Raw genomic sequence first — 10,634 nt, forward strand, 5'->3', positions numbered from 1 at the left:
CCTGTGACTACTCAGGTCGCATGCTGACCAGAAGTGATGTTAGAGTCTTTGAATGTAACGCGATATTAAACATGTCAGCGTCATTAAAAGAAGTCTGTAGGTGCCGGTACAGGAAACGTAAAGGTGTAAATGGATTGGTTCTTATAGAGCACTTTTCTACTCTCACTGAGCACTCAGTGCTTTATACAACTCGTGCATTCACCCAATCACACAAGCACTTTATCTAAGGTCTTTAGTGCTTCTATCTAACATTCACGCGCATTCACGCTCTGATGGATGCATCGGCAACATGGGGTTAATATCTTGTCTAATGATATTTGCATGCAGACTAGAATCAAACCACCAACCTTCCAGTGAGTAGGTGACCCACCCTGAGCTGCAGCCACCCCAAAGAGTTGGGGTGTAAGAGGTGTAAGGAGTAGTGTATCCTGTAAAGGAGCAGACAGAGCACTGCAGAGTCACTGAAGGTGCTAAAGGAACCAAGATAAAAGCTCCTGATTGTTCACTCGAGGTAGAAAACAGCTGATCTTAGGTCTGTGTGTGAGTCTACTGAATGAAAGAGGTGTTGGCTCTTTCATTCAACCACTTCCTCTAACTGACATCAAATGTGAGCACTGGGAGTTTGCGAAAGCAGACCATGAGCTCATCCTCCATCATGCAGACACAGATCGCAGCCTCAGCAGTGTCTCTTGCAGAAATGTGGATCTTCTCCTGCTTCCTCATCGGCTCCATGGCCTCTTCTTTGCAAGGTGAGCTCCGTGTGCGTTCATGCTGTTTGCTTTGTTTCACTGATGCTCCTTATCAGTCGGACCATTTATAAGGAGAATCAGCACTTATTCTCAGGAGAGAAAAGTCGAGACACTAGGAAGCTAGGAGCTGCTTTTCATTGTATTTCAATAATCTGAAGGCAGCGTCGTCTGTGCTTGATTTCAGTCAGAATCAGAAACACCACAAAGATGGAGTTCTGCACATGTTTGTGCAAGAATTCTTATTTTTTCTTGTGTTTTCACACAATGATCAAGGTTTAAGATGAAGCTGAAAATTCAGCCAAAAGATCAAATATGCAGGAATAACGTTGTTCCTGTGGGTCTGTATTTCTTGCTAATGCTCTCTTTGAAAACCCTTTTTTCTGTGAGGGAAGGTCTTGTTGATCTCTCACCTCAAACATAACTTGTTTCAGAGCGGATTCGGTTACCACGGCTCCTGTTTGTAACACTGTAACCAAATAATTTCCCCAGATCAATAAAGTATTCTCATAAGAAAATGTTTAAAATACTGAAAACAGCCCCCAGAATAAATCCTGCTTGAAAATAAAGGGCAGAAAAAACGCACTGAGTCAAAGACTATAACCCGTGGAACACAAAGACATCCTGGGTTTGCTGAACATACTTTGCAGCACAGGATCAGGGATTTAATGGGCTGAATGATTTCACTACACTGACATGTGGACCGCAGCATGGAGGTTGTAAATAATATTAGATTTTTTTGTAGCTTCTTAAAGCCATAGCTTCGGTAACAGTGACTTGTCCTCCACATTTTCATTATAATAAAGTTTTGTGAGTTTTCTCTGAGAGAACTTTCTGTTGCACTTTCCAATAACCACGAGGAGGAAACAGATGTGAGGTGTCGCAGGATGTAACTTCGTGGTTGGATGGGTCGACACAAATGAGCAATTTTTCCAGATGCTGTAATTCTACCAAGGAATTGAATTTCTACTATTTCCGCTAAGTCAGATTACTATGATGCATGATGCTCACTGCTGATGGCTTTGAGTAGCGTTCCCGAGGCTGTGCCATAATCCCAACGATGCAGTGCTGACTGAAAGCCTCAACCCCAACAGCATCCAATCTTAGTTTTCAGTCTTGACTCTTGTATGCAGAAATGTCTCAACAAGTTCTCAATGTTTTTATTGAGATGATGTAAATTCTAAAAAAATCCTATTAGTGGAGAACAGGGATGGTTGTAACAAAGGGCATTGCTTTCACCAAGAAGGGAAAACAAACAATCGTGTAATCGGGTCCAAGTGTTGCACTACCCGACCTTGCATGTGAAATTGCAAAGCTCTGTAAAGAAGGACTCATAATTTAAAGGAAAATCACTGATTTCCAGTAAGATATGATGGAAGTTGTATTTTTGTAAAGAGATGTGTCATAGGTACAAAGTGAGGCATTTCATCTATGCTTATTTGAGACCATTGTGCTGTAACAGGAAGCTAAAGAGGGGCTGACAGGGGTGTGAACAGCTGTAACACCTTTAAAAAAAGGGTTAAAACTAATCCCAAGACTGTGACGGGGGAGAGAAACATTACCACATTACCATTACCACTGTGAGGGGGTTTAAAAAATTACACAGTTCCTCTTTTAGCCAGGTGCACATTTTCCAACAACAGGTGACCATGACTTGAAAGTCAGAGATGATAACATCTAAGCAACATTGTCAAACATGAGGCCTGAATAAATAGGACAATAGCCAAAATAGGCTCAGCAAAGATTCCAATCCGCATCTGCCCCCACAGTCTTTCACAGAATGGAGAAACCCTCCCAAGCTTGACTTCTGTTGAGGTGGATCAGTGATCCTGCAGAGTCCTGTCCTCCCTGTGATGGAGGGAGATGACGTCACTCTGCTCTGTAAAACAAAGACCACTCCCTCCAACCTCCCAGCTGCTTTCTATAAAGATGGCGTCTTCATTGGGAATAGGCCTACAGGTCACATGACCATCCAGCATGTTTCCAGGTCTGATGAAGGCCTCTACAAGTGTGACATCAGCGGTCATGGAGAGTCTCCATCCAGCTGGATCACTGTCACAGGTGACACACTCACCTGTCTGTGTTTCTGCAGGTTTGAATGAGACAGCTACAAAGACACCAACTGCGACGCCTCCGCCCACAGCTGACCCCACCTCTTTTTATCTTCTGATGTGCGTGTTGTTGTCCGCTGGGTCAGTCTGCCTTGCGCTTATGCTGTTCTTAATGGTTCTGCTGGTGAGAAAGTATGTTTACAATAAACCAGGTGAGAAACACAATAATTTTGATAATAATTATTAACAATAACAATAATTTTCTAAAAACATTTTAGAAATGTTTAAAAGTTTGTTTTTTAAAGTCCGTTATTATTGTTTACAGTTTGCTGCATTTCAGCTTGTAAGAAAGAAACTCGACATCAGATTACCACATACTGTGACATCATAAGGTCAGACTGTCAAGAGCAGCCAATCAGATGGAGCACAGGTACTTTTTCATGCACCAATGGTGTCTTTGTGGACTTCTTCAGTTTTAACCAACCTGTTAAAAACGTTTCATCAAACAACGCTTTACAGAATCCACTTCCTTAAATATTTCCAATCCTGCATTGGTTACATCCCTCTTTTGTTAAAAACTCAAAAAATGGTGCTGAGCAGAGTTCGAAGGTCAAACTGCATCATCTTCATCATCATTTTCTTTTATTTTCTAACTTTCCCCACAAACAGCAGCTGTGAAACAGTGACATGTTTTTCATCCTGTCCTGTTCACAATGGAACAAACAATCACTGTTTCATTCAACTGTGTTTTTTCTTTCATGTGAATAATAATCACATTAATGAAACTTAGATCTATCACTTTATACCCTTTAAGTCCCTCCTCCACGGATCTGCCCATGCTTTAATCAGCCTTTTGTTCACCACGTATTTTATTTTTAGGTTTTTATTGGTCGTGTCCAAATTCATGGGCTGCTTCCTCCTGAGGCTGCATTTGTAGACCGATTACGTCACAGCGACGCGCCGAAGACTGTCCAAATTCGTAGACTCCTCCGAATGCAGCCGACAAATGCGTCCTCCTTTTCCCCGAATCTGAAGGATGGGTCAGGTGTGTCCTTCGTGGCCCACCATATCCCAGAATTCATAGCGCGGCCCAGCCAAACTCCAGTTTCTAACAATGGCGGCCGCTACTAAGTTTTAAAATTACTCATACTAATCGTTCTGGGTCACAAAATAAACTTTTAACATATTTTCAGGCGAGAAAGTAGCTGTGTAAACATCAAATATCTGCTCGGTTTATCAAGATATCGCATATTTGCAAAAGTGCTTCGACGTTTTCGGAGACGTCTGCTACCCACCAGCTCGATAGTTGGCCGGGAGCTCGAGGGTCACTGATGCGGCCGAGAACGGCACAACTCCCGGCACATCATTTTCAGATCACCGCGGACTTTCGCTGCTCGGGTTAAACGTAATATATAAGTCACTTAGACAACCTAAAAATGTTATTGTTGGGCTTTTTTCAGTGTTTTGTTTGTTCGTGAGTAAATCGGTTTGGCTGAGATTAAAGTTATTAGATTAGATTAGATAAAATAAAACTTTATTAATCCCCCGGGTGGGTTCCTCCTTGGTTTTTACACAGCTGACTAAACATTAAACAGAAGTATGAGACAGTCGAGAATTTACGCCAGTGTCCTGTTATATTTTAGATAGCAAGGAGCAGACGGCCGAGTTTATTAAACTCCACCGAGACAGCGGTGACGCTAATCAGAAGGCTAGACCGTCCAATTTCACAGCCGTTTACTTCCGGCCTACCCGACCTTCTGAGGACCCGGCCCACGTAGACCGAGAAGGCCGGGTCCTCAGGAGGATCCAGCCCATGAATTTGGACACGACCATTTTGTACTTCGTGTAACATCCTGACATCCTGACCAGCTCATATAGCCATTCCCTGATTCAAAGGAATCTCTGTGTTTGCAGGTTTTTGTTTAATTCAGTGTCCTTTTTTCTACCAACACACTAAAACAGGCTATGAATGATCCGACCGTTGTCTTCTTAATGTTTCCTGCAGCTTATACCAGCGGCGCTGCTATCACTGCACTGAGGTCCTTTTGTGTTTTTTTTTTATTGTGCAGAGACTGATTCAGCTGCAGGTCATTCAACAGTGAGAACAGAAGATGTCAGTTATGCGGAAATCATCATAAAAGACACGGGAAACAGGTCAAAGAGAGGTATGGTGACTCCGCTTTGTCTCCTCTGTCTGTGGCTCCTGTTGTGTGCAGTGGTCAGCTAGGGTCAGACACAGGGAGGAGGTCAGAGCAGCCGTTCTCTGCCGGTCACTGGTATCAAACTCATTTTACATTGTGGGCCAAAAATAGTCATGTGATTATGGTGGAGCAGTGAAACTCAACTTTCTGTCAGTGTAAAGAAACTTAATTAAACAGTTAAACCCATACATACATACATGCATCTGGAAAAAGGAAGCACTGAGTTTCACTTGTGGGAAACTGTTCAGGGTCCACTGAGTTTAGAATTTAAAGTGCTGGTTTAATGCAAACCCGGCCACATAAAGAGGACCACTATATTATTTTAACTCTGGTTGGTCTGGTAACTCGTCTGGTAACTAACTTTCGTTATGATGACAATTAAAATTTTTATGTTTTGGTAAAATAACTGGACATAAATAAAATTTTAAGAGAGCTTTTCTGCAGACCTGGTTATTTTTTCACCTCTTTCTGTTTTTTGTGTGTGTTCAGAGTTTCAGCCAGAGCCAAATGTCATCTACTCCACAGTGAAGTAATCCACCAGTCCAACCATTGGGGTCCATGTGGTCTTCGCCGGCTCCGCCAATCAAACCAGAGGGCATTTTCTTCTTAATTTTTCTGTGTGTGTTCGTTTTTAATCCACTTACCTTCATAAGCCGGTTCATAACACTCATAATACAAGACAAATTTTTCACGTCAATACATTTTGTAAAAGGTAGTAAAAAAAAATCAAATAAAACTTTATAATCTTGACCTTTCAGTCAGCTTTGTCACAGCAAACCTCGTGCTTTGCATTTAGCATCCTGAAGAGCTCCGGCTTTCTAACCAGGTGAAACTTTGCTTTCACTTCTTCCTTTTGTGGTTTTTTCATGAAGATGTCTGATGGAAAATGTGCGTTATTGTGGCTAATCAACATGCATCTGCCTTTGGAACAGATAAAGACCAAAAACAAATAGTATCTGCAGCCGCAGACACAGTAGGAACATCAACCAGTGTGGAAACTTCAGAAATGTATAGACTGGTATGTGGGAGGAGGTTAGGGGCAACTTTCACATTAAAACCATGCAATATATAAAATACTCTAAATACTATAAAAGCTGAATTACACAAAATTACACATAAGCCAACTTCCATTAGCATACATTTGAAATTTTATATATTCTAGGGTGCCACAATACGGCAGTGTGCAGGCAAGAGTAGGACCCAAACGCAAACTCGCAGAGACAAAAAGTAAACTCAAAAAACACAGCTTTATTGCTGGCGTGGAGTGGGACACGAAAAACAATACAAAACGAAACTGGGAAAACTAAAGCACAAGGAGCCACAGGGAAAAATCACACAGCTATGAGGGAGAACGTAACACTGACAAAGAGAAACATGGGGCTTAAATACACTGAGGGATAACGAGGGGGAATGAGCCACAGGAGGAGAGCACAGCTGGGAGTAATTAGGCAGGACGAGCAAAGCAAAGCAAAACTAGAAACATTAACATAGGACAGACTGTGAAAGTAAAACAGGAAACACACTGACTGAACTCAAGACATGTACACTTAACAGACTGGGGAGACAGAACATAGGGAGCTGAAACATGTAACAGAAAGGCTCAGTAGACACAACATGAACATAACAACGCCACAGGGGAAGAGTAAAACAAAATGCAGGAACACAGGACCTCTTTCAAAATAAAATGGGAAACATAATGAAACGCAAACATGACAACATAAGAAACACAGACATGAAGCACATGAAGGACAAGGGAGACTTAACAGGGGTTGGATACACAAGGGGAATCTAATAAACAAATGAACTTAGATAACCTAATAACAAAATAAACTCAAACTTAAAACGCTGGGTCAAAAGACCCAGGATCATGACACAGGGAGGCATTTGGGGTGAGAGCTGAACAGTGTCTGAACAATCCCATGTTGTCTCTCGTCCTTCATGCACTTTTGTTAAAAAAATTCAGTTAATGATAACAGTTGAAACTTCCTGCCATCAACTGGTGATAAATGACAACCTGACACTTTCCAGAGACGTGCAGTTCGTGGGATTAGTTTCATCGGTGAATATAATTGGCAAACAGCTGTGAATGTTAGTGCAAAAGCTTGTTTGTCTCTGCTATAGACTGGTGCCCTGATCCGACTTTCAAGCTATGACAAGCCCCCCGTGACCCTGACAAGGATGAGCGGAAGAGAATGGATGGATGGATGGCTATTATGTATTTACATTTAAATTCAATTAAATTTTATGTATGGTTATTGATCAATGGCCATTAGAATTTGCATAATTATGATGAAGGAACTGACCTTCCACTGAAGGATCAGTTGGCTGGTTTCAGTCATTGTGCAAATGTATTGTTTATAAGACTGGGGAAATCTGCAGTCAGCTGAGACTGAAGAAGTCTACTGAAAACGCCAGTCCAGATGAACAGAATCAACTTTTGGGAGTTGTTTTTTTTACAGATTGGTGTTGGAAACTTCTTTTTTATTTTAAGATCTATCAGGGATTAAATGTATAGTGAAACTTATTTACGCTAACAAAAAGTGGAGTTTCACTCATATGATCCACTTGGGTTGGTGGGAAAAACAGGGACTTCTCTTAGGTGTAGTATGAATGGCAATGCAGAAGCTTTTTATCAACACAGAAACTGTAAAACTTGTTTAAAAAACCAAAAACAGGTAAGTCTAAAAATCTGTCCTGTCATTCACATTTGTCAAAGACGTTCAGGAGTGGAGTCATTACTCGGGTGATTCAGGCCTGTGGGCCTTATGTTATGACATGCTTTAAAGTCTGTTCTTAGTTCAGAGTGGTCTTATCCAGTTTCTTTTTTTTGTACAACCTGGAGAGAAGTGAGCTTGATTACATGATTAATGGAAGGGGGAAAAAACAAAACAAACAAACAAAAGAAGAATAAGAAGAACTTTTTTATCAGGATGAAACCAAGCCCAGGCCTTCAAAACAAAACTAATGTCAGATGAAATACGAAGAAAAAAATCCAAGGCTTCTCACAGCATTATTCAATCTATTTAACTGTTGTTTTTAGTACGCAATAAAAATAAAATGCTACAAATAAAAATGTGGCACACAGGTTACCTGAAGGGTGAACTATTGTACTAATTACCACCTTAAATCTCGTACTGCTCTAAAAATTTCTACTGCAGCTCACTCCCAATAGAGATTGACAAACCACGTGACTTTCGCGCATTGCATGCCGGGAACTCGTGGCAAAACAATCCAAGTACCACATCAAATGCAAGCATTTGCAGCACCGCAAAACGTTCATTCTCCGGTTCCAATAAATTCTTGCTTTTTCTTTGCCCCCCGAAAAAGTTATGTACAAAACGAAGGAGAACAATGCCAGTCAGTACAAAGACAGACTTGATGAAAAGTCAAAGAAAAGATACGAGGAATAAATCAAAGGAGTGAAAGGTTTATACCCTTACGAGCACACAGAGTGGACAAAATACGTTAGCGTGCTGCCCAACTTTCACCACGCTCATATTTATAATTATACGTTCTTGGAGTGAGTGCATACACTCATGAAGTTTAGTAACTTCAGGTCACTGCAACAAGCCCAGGTACAGTTTACCGACGGATGGGTACAGGACCTTGAAATGCACCGTGTAGAACGAAAGACCATCGTACGTATCATAAGTTTACCAGTCTCACAAATCGTCTTCATAAATACACATTCGTTAACCGTTCATTAATAGGACCTTTGAGCTCAACGGTAATTAATTAGTAGTGGAAATAATTTCTGGTTCGCATCACAGAAATGTAGCAGTGACAATAATACTGTATGCTGTAATCGTACTGGGCAATTAGTGATACAAAAAAACCTGTTTTATCCTGTGAATAAAAGTATATGTTTTTGTCAATGTACCATGGTAATAACAGAAATGAAACGCAATATTGTGTCAGGACAATTCACTATTTATGCACAATAAACAAAGGAGCATAGCGCCACAATTTCTGTTCAGCGCCAGACTTGCTTGTAACCTATATCACCAATTATGTTATGAAAAATGACGTATTAACTACTACAAAACACTGACCTTTGTGGAAATGCTTGGAGCAGACTAACCTGTGAGCTGGATGTTCTGGGACGTTATATTTGGTCTTTGAATGGCTGCAATCCAGGCCATCCGTCGCCTCTTTGTTACTTCAGAAACATGGCTCGAACAATTTCTCTTCAACGACGTAATCCGATAAAAAATGATCTCTTTACCCGTCGGCCTCCCGTGGCTGTCATGCGACCAGCTATTGCAGTTAATAATACAACAGCTTCTTGACAGTTTTTTGTGTTTCTTTTTATCGCTGTGTGACTGATTTCAATTGAAAGCCTGCGTGCGCTAGTACCTCTTGCCACGAGTTCCCAGAATTCTTTGCGGTTTTACCCTTGAATGATGTCACATTTTCAATCTCTATTGCAATTACATTGAACCCCCCCACCCCCCCAATACATGCCCACCAACCTCAATACATGCCAACAGTTATTTTCCTTCTTATGTCTAGAACTGCAATTTTAGTGCTTAAAATTTTCTTTTATATTTATACATTTATTTAACCTATAGTGTTAGTGTATTATACTCAATATTATTATTAGTGTGTATTGTGTTATACTGCTCAAAGACTTGGCTTATGCTCATCTGACACATTTCATTGCAGTGTTGAACCTGTGGTAATGTGCATTTGACAAATAAAGCTGAAAACTGAAAACAAAAACAAAGGAAGACAAACATCAGAGAAATTTCAGACATGCTGGTTCAGGTGAGTCTGCTTGTCTTCATGTTTTCTGTGGGTCAAAACCCACCAACAAGAAGCACAGCAGAAATTGAATGAGCGACTATGAGTCCAAATGGAGCATTTATCTTCTCTCCCACGCTGACCATTCCGATTATTAGCTGACCTGCAGGTGAGAAACAGGTGTGAGGTGTCAGCTGTCAGGTAGGTGATGAGTGAAGAACAGAACAGAATCCATTTCCTCTTCAAACTGCTGTCAGACATTATCTACTGCACTCTGATCACATCACTCAGACCAGCTGCTTTCTACAAAGTCTCATCAACAACATCTTTAGAAACAAACATCAACAACCAGGAAGCAGCTTCACCTCTGATCACACACACACTCAACTCTACTCACTCACCTGGAGGATCAACATGAAGGTAGATGATGTTGCTGGGGCCACCTTCGAGTATACCTCTGCTCTTTGACTCCCTGATGCGACACTCGTATGTTCCATTATCAGCAGTCGTCACATCTTTCAGAATCAGAGACGCGTCTCCATCCTTCATCTGTCTGTCCTGCAGATCCACCCGGTTCTTAAAAGATGGATGCTGGCTGGCTGGATCAAAGTGCCCATCCCGGCGCAAAAGGACATATTCTTCATTTAGATCAGGTCTGCTCCACTCTACAACTATGATGCTGTTGTTTGGAGCTCGACATGGCAGCGTGACGTCCTGTCCAGACTCAGCTGTGATGGTTTTCTCATCTGAAAGAGGAAACAACACAGAGCAAAGAGACTGACATTTTCTCTTCTAAGGCAGCCAATCAGAGTGAGATCAGAAAGAGATCATTGGCCTACAGGTTTTTTTTTTTCTTTCTTCCTGCTGATGGACCTTTGGATCACAGCCCCACT

The 10,634-nt window shown here is 41.3% G+C and overlaps 1 protein-coding gene across 1 annotated transcript; it reads left to right on the forward strand.

Annotated features, from left to right (window-relative positions):
* The first annotated feature begins 637 nt into the window (after window positions 1-637).
* Window positions 638-5,531, forward strand: LOC102785484 (uncharacterized). Its single transcript, XM_087838864.1, has 5 exons — window positions 638-749; window positions 2,839-3,009; window positions 3,123-3,227; window positions 4,867-4,962; window positions 5,488-5,531. Exons 1-5 carry the CDS (start codon window positions 638-640, stop codon window positions 5,529-5,531), a joined length of 528 nt encoding a protein of 175 aa, XP_087694990.1.
* Window positions 5,532-10,634: the final 5,103 nt, after the last annotated feature.

The sequence above is a fragment of the Neolamprologus brichardi genome, chromosome 3 (assembly GCF_056152115.1).
Source record: "Neolamprologus brichardi isolate AB-2024 chromosome 3, ASM5615211v1, whole genome shotgun sequence".
NCBI lineage: Eukaryota > Metazoa > Chordata > Actinopteri > Cichliformes > Cichlidae > Neolamprologus > Neolamprologus brichardi.